The sequence below is a fragment of the Meles meles genome, chromosome 7 (genome assembly GCF_922984935.1).
Source record: "Meles meles chromosome 7, mMelMel3.1 paternal haplotype, whole genome shotgun sequence".
In the NCBI taxonomy this organism is placed as follows: domain Eukaryota; kingdom Metazoa; phylum Chordata; class Mammalia; order Carnivora; family Mustelidae; genus Meles; species Meles meles.
The window spans coordinates 21,834,245-21,853,508 of record NC_060072.1 but is presented as its reverse complement, the minus strand read 5'-3'; the positions used below and the strand labels follow the sequence as shown (position 1 = coordinate 21,853,508).

Genomic DNA, 19,264 nt, shown 5'->3' with positions numbered 1-19,264 from the left:
CCTAGGATCATGACCTGAGCCGAAGGCAGAGCCTTTAACCCACTGAGCCACCCAGCCGCCCCTGGTGCATACATTTCTATAGTAATAGACACACTCATTTTGAACAAAGGTTACATGGAATATCCATATAAATGATACCTTCTGATTCTAAAATTCATAGTAATCATATCTAGTGGGTTTAAAAATCACATCTCTTTAAGGGAAAGTAGTAGCATAGTTCACCTACTTCAAATTATATAAGGGGAGGAGATACTTTAGGTCTCACTTCTCATATTTCAGTCATTTGGCTTTACCAGTTATTAGCTTCTTGCCCCCAGAGAAAGGAAACATTGCAAATCTGATTGGCTGGAACCAGATATGAGTTACTACTGGGTGTAGTTACTTTCCTTAATCTTCCCCTTACCCCCAGCACTATTTCCTCACACCTCTCCTCTCCAAGTTCATACTGGTTTGAGTAGATTTGAAAGCCCACTTAGGCCATAGTGTCCAATTCAATCTTACCAGGTTGATATGGGTTCTGTAGCCTCAAAGCAGCTATTAATAAAGTTGTATATTGATGAGGGGTAAATGCAGTGGAAGAAGAGCATTTCTAGGTCTCTGGTTATTTCACTACCATAATAGCATTAAATCATAATCTTTAACACGTTTAGCACCTAAAAGACCATAAATTTATTAAAAAAAATTATATCCATACTCTGACAAAAATTATAATGCCCTACATTGCTATACATGTAGGTGAACAAAAACAGTGCAATTTATATGAAAATTCCTCTTAACCCCTCTGTATCTCATTAAGGCTTTAGGTTTAAAAGTTCAAAAATATAGCTGCACAAAGTGAACTGCTTTACCTGTATGGCCAGTTCCCTCGTTCTTGACTTCTGTGGTTCCCACAGAAGAGGTGGGTGGACTAACAGGAGGGCTAGAAGTAAAGCTTGCACACCCTGCAGATGTGTTGATTTCGAAATATTCTTGGTTGTGATTCATTCGATGAAAATCCAGAGAAGACACAATAGATGTTCGTTGTTTAGGCTAAAATAAATGAGCATGATGAGAGTATTATGATCATGTTCATCTTCAGCCCAATTTCCCAATTGATTTAATATAAGTGATGTTTTTATCAGTTAATCTATCTGATTTTTATACTTAAAATATGTTGTGCTTCACAGAGAGATACCAAAGAATCTCTTGATAAATTAAATAATGAAAAAATTATTTAATGATAAGAATATTTTGGCATAGTGGGTAAAATAACTTGGACTTTTTGTTAGGTTTCCCCAGAAGACTGTACAAATAACAGTACACAGAATTTCTTTTAATAATCAATTCAGAAAGTTGCAATTCTAAGTCACCTTTCATTTAACTAACATTTATTAAGTGTACGGTATTAAAAAAAAAAAAAGCATATGGCATTTGCCAGACCTGAGGATAAAGAATCTAATAATAAAAGAGCTCTTACAACACTGAAGCATAATTAAGGCAGTTCTGTTTTTTGTTCTCTATATAGTCCAAGAAATTGATAGCTTTAGATATTGTCCCCAAGTACCATATGCTGGAATTTGATAATCAGAATTAAGAAAAGTTATACAGAACATTTCCCAGGACTTAAGAATCTACACAGTATTTGTTGTGAATTTTGATTTCCTTTTTTAAGGACTTTAATTAATCCCCGAAGAGCAAGAAAAGTCAATTTAAACATAAAAGTTAAAATTATGGAGCAATAGCTGATATAATCTATACACTTCACCAGTAATGGATTGTTCCCTACAGCAGCTTTCTGGGTTTTTTTCCCCATAGTTTTAATTATACACACTTTTCTTCCTGCCTAGCAGAGCTTCTAACATTGTCCTTTAAAACTGCAGTCTTTTTGGCTCTCAGAATTTTGTGCATTTTCCAAGAATCATCCAAGTTTTTTCACTTCTTATTGTTACTCATATTACTGAAATATTAACAATCCCCTATAATAATTAATAAGAGATTAACTTTAATTTCTTTGCAATAAAATTTACTGTACTTTTCTATCCCCAAAGTACAATAAACTCTTGGTTTACTGACATTTTCACTGCCCTCAAATACTTAATAATTTACCCACTGTACTCCATAGATTATTTTTCTGCAAAATATTCAGGCTACTCTCTTTCTTCCAGCTCATCATGGTTTTTTTTTTAAGTGGATATCATTTAGTCTATAATCTAAAATATACAATGATAATGAAAAGGTCTCTTTATTTTTTATATAAAGGGTGCCAATTATGACACCATGCTTTATTATTTCACCATTACAATATTTTTATGAAAGAGGTTTAGAGGCATTGTTATATAAGCAAATCACTTACATATCAACTCAGTAGCAGAACTCAAATTAGTTCTCACATAGGTGACTTTGAAGTATGGAAGATCGGGGTGCAATGTCAGGCTTACTTTCTCATCAAATGTCTATCCTTGGGGCTAATGAATCTCGATTTCACATTCATGTTTTTTCTACTAGATGATATAATAGTAAATAAAAGGCATGAAATATGGCACTGGCTCCAATGGAAACAGTTACGTCCATCATCTTTGTTTCATTTTATTGTATTATGATTTTGTTTCATGTCATAAATAAGCAATGGACCAAATTTGTATAATGTTCCTTCTCATAAACTTTATAAAGATCAAGTCAACTGATACATATGACTCCTTTACTTCTGTTTCTTTTTTTATGAACAATTATTTTAATAAGTTGAATGTGAAGGTAAAGAAAACTTTATAAATAAATAGGAATTAGAAAAAAAATCACTAGACCCAAAGTAATTTCTTTGTGCTTAGAGTTTAGTCCTAAAGATACACTTTTTTGGTGTTTAATTTTACTTTTCTGATTTTTAATTTTTTAATTTAATTTTTTTTGTTATGTTCAGTTAGCCAACATATAGTACGTCATTACCCATCACCCGGTTACCCCATCCCCTCAAATCCCTTCTTCTATAAACTTCATTTACTTCTGCTTCTTTTTTTTTAAGATTTTATTTATTTATTAGAGAGAGAGAGGAGAGAGAAAGAGAGAGAGAGAGAGCGCCCATGAGTGGGGGGAGGGGCAGAAGGAGAAGGAGCAGGGAGTCCTATGAAGGACTTGATCCCAGGACCCTAGGATTATGACCCAAGCAGAAGGCAGACATTTAACTGAGCCACCCAGGTGCCCCTACCTCTGTTTCTTAAACACATGTTTCTGAACTTGACTACCCAAAGTTCTAATTATATTGAAATCAAAATTTGTTATGCAATCATGAAAGCAATCAGGCTATTTTTTGTTGATGTATTGATTAATTCTAAAAATATTTGTGTAGTTTATACTAAATTGCAGATACCTTGGTAAGCAGTGTGGTAGGAATAAAACTAATAAGACAATGTCCTTGTTCTCCAGATTATTATAGACTTGAAGTGAGAGAAGGGCTGGTGCATGAAGGAAGAAACAAGCAATCCAAGGGTTATGTATTAGTGCAGTATTATACAGTGATAGAGCTATGATAAGGGAGGCACAATATATAAAATGTAAACCTCTATTTTAGGGAGGGGATCAGGAAAGGTTTCCATAAGCAGGTGATTGATGGCTGAGTTGAATCTCAGTGAAGCAGATAGTAGGCCAACAAAAGAGGATGAGGAAAAGAAAAGAACAAACTGCAAATAGTTCATAATGTCTATAGTGCAGAGAATGTGAGGGAGTGGTTGTTTCAAGCCATGTGATATTACAGGTTGCAGGGTCTAAATCATAAAATGTTCTAAAGCCATGTTAAGTATTTTGTCTTTAATGTGAATATTTTAAGAAACCCCAGAATGATTTCCAAGCAAGAGGATTTCATGGTTGGATGTGCATTTTAATAAACTCATTTTAGCAATTTAGAGAATGGATTGGTCAAGGCTGGATTAAAGGAAGGGAAACCAGTTAGGAAGATGTTAAAGAGTTCCAACCAAGACACAGTGAGGTCCTGAGGTAAAGCAGTGGCAACAGGGTTGGAGATAGCAGATATCTTTAGGAGATCCTAGTAAGGTTAGCTCTTTAGGTCTTGGAGTCTGACTGGACAAGAAGCTGGATCTTAAGAAGTCTAGGGTGATTCACAGATTTTTCTTGGGTAGATGCCAGAGGATAGGTTTTTGTTTTGTTTTGTTTTGTTTTGGTTTTGGTGAAAAATAGAAATGTATGCATTCCTATACCAGAAGTATACAAGATGTACGCTCATTTACTCCTGGGATTCAGTATAGACTGCTTAATACATGGTCATGCAAATCTATGTGATACTTCCCTTTCTTTCTTTGAGTGGAATCTATGATCTCACTGTAACATGGCTTCAAATAAAATAAATGGAGGAAGGGAGATAGGCTAATGGAAACCCAAATAGAAGAAACCATGGATCAGTGATCATCTAACTGTATTCTTATTTGCTTCTTCAGAACTGTCTGTTTATCATTATCCAGGAACATTGATGGGGGAGTTATTGCCCAAAGTTCTCTGAGTATCTGAGATGATGAAGAATGAGAATCATTACATATTAGTCATGCTTTAAGAAAGGGATCAACAAACTATGGCCTGTGGCATATCTGTGGCCCACATCTGACCTGCCTCTTATTTCTGAAAATAAAAGTTTTACTTTTAAAAGTAATGGGACACAGGTAGGTCCATTCAATTATTTATTAACTATGGCTGTTCTCATGTTACAGTGGCAGGGTTGAGAAGTTGTGACAGAGGCCAGAGTTTTCACAACCCTTTAAATATTTACTGTCTTGTCCTTTAGAGAAAACATTCATTGACAAAACCCTGTTCTAAGGCATCATTTTGCACATCATTTTAGTGCTTAATGAAATCATAAATATATGTTCTCATTTATTTCCAGTCTATGTGCATTTAGATTGGGGGCATTAACTAATCCTGACCAAATGACTATTAGTCAGTCTCTATGCCACTCCTACTCTTCAAAAGATGTAGTTGTAAGATGAAGGAGGGTCATTCAACCACACTGGGCTTTATGAGAAGTTGAAATAAGCCTCTTTCATGTTAAACTGCTGAGATTCTGGGTTTGTCTGTTGTGGCAGCTAGCATTACATACCCTAACTAGCACAATGCAGTAGCTTAGAGGGGTTAAAGGATTTACTCAAGATTACATAAGTAGTTAGCAGAAGGGCTTGGATTAAAAGGAAGGTTTATGTGTTCAAATCTAGAGACAAGTGGATGGTCCTCAAAGCACAAAGGACTGAGGTGGGATTTAAAAAAAAAAAAAGGTATCTATATGCAAAAATAAAATAAAAACAAAAGGAAAAAAAATAAAGAGATGGCAATAACATTAAAATGGAGATTAAGGAAGATAAGTCTGGAATATTTGCTCAAACTTTGATTTTAATGCATTCCATTTTTCTAAATATTGTAATGGAATCTTGCTAAGCCATAGAGTATAAAAAAGAACGTGTTTTCACAAACTCACTGAAATTACATGTAAAATTTGCCAAATTTCAATGTGTAAAATGAGTTGCACTTATGTATACTTTGGCTACTCTAAAACATCTCCCTCCCCTGTGGCCCAACACTCACATGTCTCTACTTTCTAAAGGATTTTCTCTCACACATATTTACTTAACAAAGTCAGCACACTATAGATTATGGGCTTTAATTCTTGGGGAGCTAAGGATGGTTTTCATACTTCTTAATGGCTAAAAAAAAAACCAACAAAAATAACATTAGTGACAGGGGAAAATTATACAGGGCTCAAATTTTAGTGCCCGTAAATAAAGTTTTACTGGAACATATACACGCCCATTCATTTACATGTGGTCTATAGCTGTTTCCAGAATTGAGTGGTTATAACAGAGACCGTATGACTCACAAAGCCTGAATTATTTTATTCTCTAGTCTTTTACAGAAAAAAAACAAAAAACAAAAACCCTATCGATTGATTAGAAAATGTCTCTGAGGGGCAAAAATGAAACAGCTATGTGAATAACTGAAATAGTCAGAAGCATTTCCATAGAGTAGCTGGAACCAGGGGCAAAATAGAAGTGTGGGGCAATTCGTCCTAAAAGCAGGGGAAAAAACACAACATTTTCCTGTCTTCCATGTTAGTACCTTACTCCCTTGGACAGGGGGACACTCATAGGGTGAGAGCACATCCTCACAATCACACAGGTGCTCTGCCCTGCAAACCCATGCGGCAAACCCTCATCCTCCCCACACTCAGGGTTTCACGGCTTCATCAACAGTTGCTGGCTTGGCCAGAAGCACCATAACTGGGGGAGCAAATGGCCAAGAAACCCACCCAGGAAGGTGAGAAGATGTAGATGGTGGAAACACAGTTGAGCTCAGGCTGTGTTTTTTCACAGGCCTCACTTACAAAACACAAACTGATTTTTATCTAATCGGTAAGAATTTTAGACAGCAACCCAAAAGCATTAAACCTCAAGCATGGGGCCCTTCTTTGTGTGGGGCCCAATGAGACTGCATTATTTCCCACATCCACAAAGCCAGTGTCATATTAGTCCCTAGGAGGGACTAATGTGTAAATTTACTGGTAAAACCTAAGAGATGGCATCCATTCCTACACATATTGTGGTTTCTCTTAATCAATCAGAACCTATTATTTTAAGAATTTTCTTTATGTTCTGTAAAGATATAAGTGAAATATATTCTGATGCAACTTTAAAAATTTCATGCCATTTCTGCAAACCAGTTTGATTTGATTCACATATGAATAAAATGAGAACACATAATTCCTGACTGGGATGAGATTTAGGTAACATGTACATTTACATCCAAATAGTCTCTCGATTGCAATCTAAGTTTCAAATATCCACTTTTATGTTTCCTCTTCTATTATTTTCAAGTTATTTAAACTACTGGACATTTTAAATATCCACTTACTTAGAATTAAGTGGATTTTAAATCATTTGAATTAACTTAATTATAAAGGGACTTCATCAAGCTCCTAATAAAATGTCAAACAGCTCCAGTGTCCGTACAAAGAAAAAGTAGTGCCATCAAAAGTCAGGGTGACATTAAATCTCCAAGCAAAAGCAGCCTTCAAAATGAGTTCCCAAAGACAGTTGAATGTCAGAAAATTAACTAGTGACATCAGTAAGAATATGTGGAAATGACAGACTCTCCAGACACTAGCCCATTGATAAATTATATCAATATGAAGCAAAGTCCTGTCAAGCCAGTGGATGTAAAATCAATGCCTTCTTAAATACTTTTTAAAATGAAGATAAGGTAGACGATAAAAATGGAAAGTTAGATCAGCAGAAGATGTGGTATATATACACAATGGAATACTATGCAGCCATCAAAAGAAATGAAATCTTGCCATTTGCGACGACGTGGATGGAACTAGAGCGTATCATGCTTAGTGAAATAAGTTTTCTTTCAGAACTTTAATCCACCTGGAGTATTTTGTGTATATGGTGAAAAAATTTAGTTCTAAGCATTTTTTTTCCAAAAATAATAGTCTAATGCCCAATATCATCATTCTCTCACTGATGTGCAATGTCACCTTTATCATACACTAAATTTCCAAATATACACTGCATTTAGATTTTTGGACTGAACTACGTTCCTGTTGATCTATTTGTCTATTCCTATGCCAATACCATACTCTCTTAAGTACTCTTATGGCTCCTCCTCCTACTTCTAGAGCTCCTAGTCAACAGACATTGGATCTCTTTGATCCTCCTTGTTTTATATTCTGTAGTATTCTACAGTTTGGTATTCTAAAGCACTTTCATCAATTTGTTAAAAAAAAATACTACTGAGCATCAACCATGTGTTAGACACTGCTCTAGGCTCTGGAGATATATCAGTGAACAAATAAGATAGAAAACTGTTATTTTATCGTGACTTTAGGTATAATGATTGTATTTTTAATTTTCAATAACTTTTCTTGTTTTCCAAGTATTCCATTTTAAAAAGAACCTGTTCTTAATGTTAGAAGTTAATACCCTCTCAAATCTTAGGATATTGATTGCAATCTTTTTCTGTCTTTAATTCTGTTTTCTCAAAGGTCATTTACTTTGTTCATTCATCTTGTTTCCTCTCTTTTTAATTGTTCATTCTCCTCAAATGTCCAGTGTTTTAGTCAACCATTTTTAATTACCTAGGACACTGTCCATTTCTCTTACTTGCTCTGATTCCCATGTAGGAGCTTCAGCAGACTCTTCCCCTTACTGAGATAGTTATTACCATCTGGTAGGAAAACAAAGCCACGTTTAAGATGCTGGGGTTCTTTAGTTGCCCTGACTAGTCTCTGTCTAAATTCAATGCCATTTGTCATACCTTTTAGAAGTTCCCAAATGCTTCTCAGAGTAGCCCTCCATGTTCATCACTGCTATGGATTTATCCTTTTTTTAAAAATATTTATTTTACAATTTTAATTGTATGTACAGAGGGAGAGGATGTGAAAAGTTGGGATCAAGCTACCCTCTTGAGTTAGAATTATCATGCTTCTGTGCCTTGATCACTTTTTAAAAAGTATAAAGAAAGGATCTGAAGGAATCCAGATGACAATTCAGTAGGGGTAGAAATTGTTAAACTTTTTATTATAGATATCTTACAAATTGAAAACAATTTCTATTTTTTTTTTCTTTTCAATGAAAGGAAAAAAATTTAAATGAGGTACTTTTTTTATAAATATAATAGTTAATGTGATTAAGACTTATTTAAAAGATGTAGAACTTCCTATCTTTGGGTAAGCAAAATACCATTCCTTTGTTGTACGTAGAGTTATGGCCAAACAGAAAATAAAGTATGACCTTTACAAGAAAGTTAAAGGGGGTGTGAGTAAATATCAAATGCTTAAGAGGAGTAGAGCCTCTTCTAGGAACTTGAGATTTGTAATCTCATTTAAGCCTATAACATTGGTATTAGAAGTAGCTATTACTCTTTCCATTTTACAATATACCTGAGATTTAGAGATAGTCTCACACTTACGTGGGAGAATTAAAGTTAAAACACAATCCTGAAATTTCAATTGATTGCATTTTCCCCTAGGCCATCACACTACAGATAAAGCAAAAAGAAGCATAAAGTTACAGGTAAAGTCAGGAATCTAATAGCTCTTGAATTTCTCATCTTTATATCAATGAGCATTTTCCTATTCTCAGTCCATTGGCAGCACTGATTTTTTTAAACAATCATCATTTTAAGGAATATTGAAGAAAATTCAATGGGTGGAAAATAGGAACAAGTAGAACAAATAGGAACAAATAGAATCTAATTCTGCTATATATTAAACTCTTACAGTTACCAGGTGTTTAATTAAAAGAAAGGCAGAAATTTTAAAAAATCTTTCTATTTTCTGCTTTATCTCTTCAATTTGTATCATTTTTATATGGAGATATTAGCCAAAAGATTAACACATGAATTCATCTTCTATTAAAAGGCACAAAATTATAAAACTCTTAGTATATTCCTAGTAGTTAGCATATATAGGAATGAATATAAAGCTTTTAAAATGGAAAATCCATATTTCTCCATATGAAATTCCTTCATATAAGTTATTCAAATGTGAACTAGAAAGACTACATATAGTTTTATTTGATAAAAGTGTTAAGTAGTTCTGGAAGAACTGGACAGCCTTTGACTTTCAAACTATGAAGTTTGTTCTTATAAACACTTCTCCAAACATTAAAATACTCGTGACTATCTTAGAAAACAATACTTTTTAAATTAGACATTTCAAATATTTATACATTAGTATTTCAAAGATGTTCAAATCAAATGCAAATGTGTGTAAAATTAAAAACAAGACCAGCTTTATTTCCCACATTTAGGTTCTTTTAAAAAAATTAAATGATTTGTTTTTAAAATTAAATTTAAAAAAAATTTAAAAAAATTTAAAAAAAAATTTAAAAAAATTAAATGATTTGCTTCAGGAGAAGCAGGAAGTTATTATACAAAGGATTACAGAAGATATGTTCTGAGCAGCCAAAGTAGGAAACTCGTATCACTGTGTGGGTGAAAGAAAGAAATTTTTACAAATAATGGGACACATTACCTTTTTTTAAATGACATAATATTTTTAATTACATTTTTTGTTTGGAAATAATTGTTGATTCCCCAGCTATAAAAATAATACAGAGAAATCTCATGTGCTCTTTTTAGAGTTTTCTCCAATGGTATAATATCATGAAAACCTACAGTACAATATCACAACCAGGATATTGACTTTGATACAGTGAAGGAACAACAGTTCCACCCAGAAGAGATCCCCCTCATTGCTTCATCGCCCCTTCTATAGCTACACTTACTTCTCTCCTGTCCTGACTGCTTCCTTAACTCTTGTCAATCATTAATCTATTCTCTTATTTCTATAATTTGTCATGTCAAAAATTATATATAAGCAGATGTATGATAAATAGAATAATACAGTATATAATCCTTTGGAATTGGCTTCTCTCAGCATAATTCTCTGGAGATTAATCCAAGCTGGTTTGTGTATCAATATTTTCTTCCTTTTCATGCTGGGTAATATTCAGTTATATGAATGTAGCACAGATTTTTTAACTATTCACCCACTAAAGGAATCCAGTTGTCTCCATTTCTTGGCTTATGAATAATGCTGCTGTAAATATTTGTGTACAGGTTTTTGGAAGAACTTGAGTTTTCATTTAGCTGGGATAAATTCTCAGGTGTACAAATGCTGGGTGATATGATAGTAAAGTCTTTAAAGTTTTAAGAAACTGTCAACTATTTTCTGATTTGCTGTACATTTTACATTTCTGCCAGCAATATATGAGCTTCTCCATATCCTTATTAGCATTTGAAGTCATCATTACTTTTTATTTTAGCCATTCTGATAGATATGTAGTGGTATCTCATTGCAGCTTTCATTTGCATTTCCCTAAATGTTAATAATGTCAAAAATCTTTTCATGTCCTTATTTGCCATTTGTATATTCTCTGCAGGGAAATGCCTCTTCATGCTTTTTGCCCATTTTCTTTTCTTTTTTTTTTTTTAGTTATGTTAGTCACCATACATTACATCATTAGTTTTTGATGTAGTTTTCCAAAATTCATTGTTTACATATAACACCCAGTGCTCCATGCAGTACATGCCCTCCTTAATACCCATCACTGGGCCAACCTGTCCCCCAACCCCCCTCCCTTTTAAAACCCTCAGTTTGTTTCTCAGAGTCCATAGTTTCTCATGGTTCATCTCCCCCTCTGATATCCCCTCCCTTCATTTTTCCCTTCCTTCTCCTAATGTCCTCCATGCTATTCCTTATGTTCCACAAGCAAGTGAAACCATATGATAATTGACTTTCTCTGCTTGACTTATTTCACTCAGCATAATCTCCTCCAGTCCCATATTTGCTGATGCAAAAATTGGGTATTCATCATTTCTGGTGGGTGAGTAATATTCCATTTTATATATGGTATATGGACCACATCTTCTTTATCCATTTATCTGTTGAAGGGCATCTTGGCTTTTTCCATAGTTTGGCAATTGTGGACATTGCTGCTATAAACATTGGGGTGCATATGGCCCTTCTTTTCACTACATCTGTATCTTTGGGGTAAATATCCAGTAGTGCAATTGCAAGGTCATAGGGTAGCTCTATTTTTAATTTTTTGAGGAACCTCCACACTGCTAAAGTGGCTGCATCCACTTGCATTCCCACTAGCAGTGTAAGAGGGCTCCCTTTTCTCCACATCCTCTCCAACATTTGTTCTTTCTTGCCTTGTTAATTTTTGCCATTCTAACTGGTGTAAGGTTGTATCTCAATGTGGCTTTGATTTTAATTTCCCTGATGGCTAATGATGATGAACATTTTTTCATGTGTCTGTTAGCCATTTGTATGTCTTCATTGGAGAAGTGTCTGTTCATGTCTTCTGCCCATTTTTTGACTTGATTGCCTGTTTTTTTGGGTGTTGAGTTTGAGAAGTTTTTTGTTGTTGTTTTTTTTTTTTAATAGATCTTGGATATCAGCCCTTTGTAGTGACATTTGCAAATATCTTCCCCCATTCTGTGGGTTGCCTCTTAGTTTTTTGATGTTTCCTTTGCTGTGCAGAAGCTTTTCATCTTGATGAAGTCCCAAAAGTTCATTTTCATTTTTGCCTCCCTTGTTTTTGGAGATGTTGTCTTGAAAGAAGTTGCTATGGCCAATGTCAAAGAGGTTATTGCCTGTGTTCTCTTCTAGGATTTTGGTGGATTCCTGTCTCACATTGAGGCCTTTCATCCATTTTGAGTTTATCTTTGTGTACAGTGTAAGAGAATGATCGAGTTTCATTCTTCTATATATAGTTGTCCAATTTTCCCAATACCATTTATTGAAGAGACTGTCTTTTTTCCATTGGATTTTTTTTTCCTGCTTTCTTGAATATTATTTGACTATACAGTTGAGGGTCCATATCTGGGCTCTCCATTCTGCTCCATTGATCTGTGTGTCTGTTTTTGTGCCAGTACCATGTTGTCTTGGTGATCACAACTTTGTAATAAAGCTTGAAATCTGTTTTGCCCATTTTCTAATCAGTCTGTTTTAATACTGTTTAGAATGTTCTTTAAGTGTTCTAGATATTCATTGTTTACCAGGTATATAGCTGACGAATGTTTTCTTCAGTTTATATTCTTCTTTTCATCTCTTAACAGAATTTTTCATAGCAAGCATTTTTAATTTTGATGAAATACAATTTATCAATTTTATATCAATTTGTAAAATTTCCTTTTATAATTTTATATAATTTTATATTTTATGGTTCTGGTGTCAAGTATAAGAACTCTTTGCCTAGCTCTAGATCCTAAAGATTTTATTCTATGTTTTTTTCTAAAAGTTTTATAGTTTTACATTTTACATTTAAGTCATTTATCCATTTGAGATAATTTTTGTAAAAGGTGTGAGAATTAGGCCAAATTTCAATTTTTTGCCTATGTATGTCTAATTGCTCCCACACCATTTGTTGAAAAGGCTATCTTTTTCCTCCATTGAATTGCTTTTGCACTTTCATCAAACATCAGTTGAGTATATAAGTCTATTTCTGGGTACTCTTTTCTGTTCCATTGAGCTATATGTCTATTCCTCTGCTAATAATACTACACAGTCTTGAGTATTGTAACTATAAATCTTAAAATTAGGTATATTAATTCTTCCCAATTTATTTTTTTCTTCCAAAATTGCTTTAATTATCCTACTTCCATTGTATTTCCATATATATTCTAGAATAAACTTACATGTCTTCAAAAAATCTTGCTTGGATTTTATTGGCACAGCCCCTTTGGAAAATAGTATGAAGTTCTCTCAGCTAGTTAAAAATAGAGGTACCATATGATATAGCAATTGCTCTACTGAGTATTTATCCAAAAGATACAAACATAGTGATTCAAAGAGCCACATGCACCCCAATGTTTATAGCGAAATTATCAACAATAGCCAAATTCTGGAAAGAGCTCAGATGTCCATCAGCAGTTGAATGGATAAAGAAGATGTGATATATATACATACACACACATACACATACACAATGGGATATTACTCAGCCATCAAAAAGAATGAAATCTTGCCATTTTCAACAACATGGATGGAACTGTAAGGTATTATGCTAAATGAAATATGTCAGAGAAAGACAAATGCTATATGATTTCACTCATGTGGAATTTAAGAAACAAAATAGATGAACATAGGTGAAGGGAAAGAAAAATAAATTAAGATGAAAATTGAGAGGGAGGCAATCCATAAGAGAGCTGAACACTTGGAAACAAACTGAGGGTTGCTGGAGGGGAGGTAGGTGGTTGGGGTGGGGGGAAGGGATAATTGTATGATAGGCATTAAGGAGGGCATTTGATGTAATGAGCACTGGGTATATATGCAACTGATGAATCACTAATTTCTACCTCTGAAATTGATAAAAAAATATGGGGAAAATCTTGCTTGAAATTTGATAGGAATTATATTAAACTCATATTATCAAGTCTTTTAACTCATGAAAACTGTCTTCTACATGCTTACTTTAAAAAAAAAAATTTCTCTCACCACTATTTTGCACTTTTCAGTATACAAGTCCTTTACATGTTCTGTTAGATTTACATCTAAGTATTTCTTTTCATTTATTGTGTGTGATTATAAGTGGTATTGTAATTTTAATTTCAGTGTCTACATGTTTATTGCTATTTCATAGAAATATAGTTGCAGTTAAATGAGTGTGGGTATTAAAGAGGACACTTGCTATGATGAGCGCTGAGTGTTGTACGTAAGTGATGAATCACAAAATTCTACTATTGAAACTAATATTACACTATATGTTAACTAACTGGAATTTAAGTGAAAACTTAAAAAATAAAAAAAATAGAAGTACAATGCTTTTTTAATGTTTATTTTCATCCTGTGACCTTGCTGAATTTACTTACTATTTATAGGACGTTTTGGTTTTTTGTTGTTTTATTGTATATCTCTTGGGGTTTTCTACATGGACAATCATACAATCATATCATCTATAAACAAAAACAGTTTTATGTCTTCCTTTCAAATCTGTGTACTTTTACTTCTTCTTCTTCTTCTTTTTTTTTTTTCCTTATCATACATGATAGAACTTCTGGCACTATCCTGAATAACAATGGTGAAGAGATTAGACATCTTTATCATGTTTCCAATTTTAGGAGGAAAGGATTCAAATTTTCACCATTAACTATAATTTTGGTTACAGATTTTTGTAGATGCTCTTTATGAAGTTAAGGAAGCTATCCTTTATTCCTATTCTAGAAGATTTTCTTTTTTCTTTTTAATCATGAATGGATTTTTAATCATGAATGGATCTTGAATCTTGTTGAATTCTCTTTCTGCTTCAATTGATATGATCATTCAGTTTTTTCCTCTTTATTTTGTTTCAAGCATTAAACCATTCTGTATCTCTGGAATAAATTATGCTTGGTCATGGCATATAATTCTTTGTATAGTGAATTCTATTTACTAATATTTTGTTAAGGAATTTTGTGTCTAATTCATGAGTTGATATTGCTTTGTAGTTTTTGCTTTTAGTTGTTGTTTGGCTTTTTGTTTGGTTCTTTGATTGGTTTTGTACTGTTTAGTTCTGGTATCAGGGGAATAATAACTAGCTTCATAAGATGAACTAGAAAATATTCCCTTCTCTTCTGTTTCAAAAAAAATTTTATTTATAATTGGACTTAACCTTTCTTTAAGGCTTAGAGATTTCTTTTTTGGAAAATTTTAAATTATGAATTAAATTGCCTTAATAGTTATAAGACAGTCCAGTGATGGGTATTAAGGAGGGCTTGTGTTACAATGAGCACTGGGTGTTATATGCAAATAATGAAGCACTGAACACTACATCAAAACTCAACACCCAAAGAACAAATAATCCAATCAAGAAAATCCAGAGATATATTCTGATCGGAGGACATGAACAGACATTTCTGCAAAGAAGATATCCAGATGGCCAACAGACAACATGAAAAAGTGCTCCACATCACTCTGCACCAGGGAAATACAAATCAAAACCACAATGAGATACCATCACACACCAGTCAGAATGGCTAAAAGTAACAAGTCAGGAAATGACAGATGCTGGTGAGGATGTGGAGAAAGGGGAACCCTCCTACACTGTTGGTGGGAATGCAAGCTGGTGCAACCACTCTGGAAAACAGCATGGCAGTTCCTCAAAAAGTTGAAAATAGAGCTACCTTTTGATCCAGCAATTACACTACTGGGTATTTACTCTAAAGATACCAATGTAGTTATCCAAAGGGCCATGTGCACCCGAAAGTTTATAGCAGCAATGTCCACAATAGCCAAAGAACCTAAATGTCCATCAACAGATGAATAGATAAAGAAGATGTGGTATATATATACAATGGAATACTATGCAGTCATCAAAAGAAATGAAATCTTGTCATTTACAATGACGTGGATAGAACTAGAGGGTATTATGCTGAGTGAAATAAGTCCATCAGAGAAAGACAATTATCATATGATCTCCCTGATATGAGAAAGTTGAGAGGCAATGTGGGGATTTTGAGGGGTAGGAAAAAAAAATAAACAAAACAAGATGGGATTGGGAGGGAAATAAACCATAAGAGACTCTTATTCTCACAAAACAAACTGAGGGTTGCCAGAGGGAGGGGGTTAGGGAGAGGGTGGTGGGGTTATGGACATTGGGGAACGTACGTACTATGAAGTGTGTAAACCTGGTGATTCACAGACCTGTACCCCTGGGGCTAATAATACATTATATGTTAATACAAAAATAAAAAGTTAAGAAAAAACTAATGATGTACTGTATGGTAACTAACATAACATAATAAAAAATGTTGTAGGACTATTCACATTATCTTTTTGATATTAGGTGAATTGTGGTAGTTGGTGTTTTAAGAAGAATTTTTTCTTTGTTGAGATTTTTTTTAAAAGATTTTATTTATTTATTTGTCAGAGAGATAGAGAGAGTACAGGCAGGCAAAGAGGCAGGCAGAGGCAGAGGGAGAAGCAGGCTCCCTGCGGAGCAAGAAGCCTGATGTGGGACTCAATCCCAGGACACTGGGATCATGACCTGAGCTGGAGGCAGCTGCTTAATCGACTGAGCGACCCAGGTGCCCCCTTTGTTAAGATTTTATTTATTTATTTGACACAGAGAGAGAGAGATCACAGTAAGCAGAGCAGCAGGCAGAGAGAGATGGGTAAGCAGACTATCTGCTGAGCAGAGAGTCAGATACAGGGCTTGATCCCAGGACCCTGAGATTATGACCTGAGCTGAAGGCAGAGACTTAACCCACTGAGCCAACCAGGCACCCCAAGAATTGTTTCATTCTCAAATGTATGTGGAAAGAGTGGTTTGTAATATTACTTCTGATGTCTACAGAGTCTGTAGTAACATTCTCAACTTCATTACTGATGTAGGTAATTTGTAGTTTTCTTTTTTTTCAGTTTCATTTTAAGAATAGCAGAAAATAATTATATAATAATTTACAGAGATATATTCTGATCAGTAAAAATAGGAAGCATACTTCATGAGAATTTTTTTTACAATTAAAGGTGCAGTGTGTATTTTTTTTAATTGATCAGAAGTTACTGAACTTTAACCAAGACAGCGTGGTACTGGCATAAAAATAGACACATAGACCAGTGGAACAGAGTAGAGAGCCCAGATATGGACCTTCAAATCTATGGTCAAATAATCTTTGGCAAAACAGGGAAAAAATATACAGTGGAAAAAAGACAGTCTCTTCAATAAATGGTGCTGGGAAAACTGGACAGCTATATGTAGAAGAATGAAACTCGACCATTCTCTTACACCGTACACAAAGATAAACTTGAAATGGATAAAAGACCTCAATGTGAGACAGGAATCCATCAGAATCCTAGAGGAGAACATAGGCAGTAATCTCTTCGATATCAGCCCCAGCAACTTCATCCAAGATATGTCTCCAAAAGCAAAGGAAACAAAAGCAGAAATAAACTTTTGGGACTTCATCAAGATCAAAAGCTTCTGTACAGCAAAGGAAACAGTCAACACAACAAAGAGGCAACCCATGGAATGGGAGAAGATATTTGCAAATGACAGTACAGACAATAGGTTGATATCCAGGATCTATAAAGAACTCCACAAACTCAACACACACAAAACAGATAATCATATCAAAAAATGGGCAGAAGACATACAAATGCTTATCAGACACATGAAAAAAATGTTCATCATCACCAGCCATCAGGGAGACTCAAATTAAAACCACATTGAGATACCACCTCATACCAGTTAGAATGGCCAAAATTAGCAAGACAGGAAACAACATGTGTTGGAGAGGATGTGGAGAAAGGGGAACCCTCTTACACTGTTGGTGGGAATGCAAGTTGGTGCAGCCACTTTGGAGAACAGTGTGGAGATTCCTCAAGAAATTAAAAATAGAGCTTCCCTATGACCCTGCAATTGCACTGCTGGGTATTTATCCCAAAGATACAGACGTAGTGAAAAAAAGAGCCATCTGTACTCCAATGTTTATAGCAGCAATGGCCACGGTCGCCAAACTGTGGAAAGAACCAAGATGCCCTTCAGTGGACGAATGGATAAGGAAGACGTGGTCCATATACACGATGGAGTATTATGCCACCATCAGAAAGGATGAATACCCAACTTTTGTAGCAACATGGATGGGACTGGAAGAGATTATGCTGAGTGAAATAAGTCAAGCAGAGACAGTCAATTATCATATGGTTTCACTTATTTGTGGAGCATAACAAAGAACATGGAGGACATGGGAAGATGGAGAGGAGAAGGAAGTTGAGGGAAATTGGAAGGAGAGGTGAACCATGAGAGAATATGGACTCTGAAAAACAACCTGAGGGTCTAGAAGGGGCGGGGGGGGGGGTGGGAGGTTGGGGGAAGCAGGTGGTGGGTATTAGTGAGGGCACGTGTCACATGGAACACTAGGTGTGGTGCAAAAACAATGAACACTGTTATGCTGAAAAGAAAAAAATAAATAAAGTGATATATGTTAAAAAAAAAGAAGTTACTGAACTTTCTTAATTCTTAATACATATCATTGCTTTACTAACAATAGCTCTCATTAAATACATGATGTACCAGGTATCCTATATATGTTCTTTTTTCATATAAATATCACAACAACTTTGCAAAAGTTACCATATTTTACAGACAGGGAAAATAAAACTTCCCAAAGGATACTCAAGTAACCTTCAAAGACAGTTTTAGAATCTAACTCTCTCAACATTTCAAAATAATGCACACACTTGCCATTGCACCATGCTGCCTTTTCTCCACAGTTACCCAAAATGTCTTTTTAGATGATAAAAATAATGGTGCTTTTTTGTTTGGTTGGCAAGAAAATGAAAGTTTAAAACTAACCCCCCCCCAGGGAATTTATAAAAGCAATTTCTAAGGTGTTTATCACCAAAAAATAAATAGTAGACGGAAGAAGTTATGGTTTAAACCAGCAAGATGTGACAATACGAGTACTTACATGGATGGATTTAAGATTACATGAAGTTTTACCAAAAAATACATAGAACTTCCTGTGGAAAAAAATGCAATCAGTATCACAGGAATTTATGTCATAGGATGATGGAGTTTTTTTTTAATGAAGGTAAGTATTCAAATTAATTTTGGCTAACAATTTCAACTCCTTTTTCCACTATTTTCCTAAAACATTTATCAAAATGAACATCAATGAAAGTTTTTCTTTTTTCCTTGTCCCATCTCTAGCAAAGAGAATGCTCAAAAGGCAAAAGAAAAGGCAACATAAAGCAAATATTTAAAAACAAAAACATTAACTGAGTAATTTTTAAACAATCAAAAAT

At 34.4% G+C, this 19,264-nt stretch overlaps 1 protein-coding gene across 12 annotated transcripts in view; it reads right to left on the bottom strand.

The window, feature by feature from the left end:
* Positions 1-19,264, bottom strand: part of ANKS1B (ankyrin repeat and sterile alpha motif domain containing 1B) — a 1,113,728-nt gene that overhangs the window by 612,281 nt on the left and 482,183 nt on the right. For all 12 annotated transcript variants that reach the window (XM_046012089.1, XM_046012090.1, XM_046012088.1 and 9 more), the window contains exon 12: positions 849-1,029. In XM_046012089.1, the coding sequence (XP_045868045.1) occupies positions 849-1,029 (181 nt within the window). The remainder of the gene's footprint in view (positions 1-848; positions 1,030-19,264) is intronic.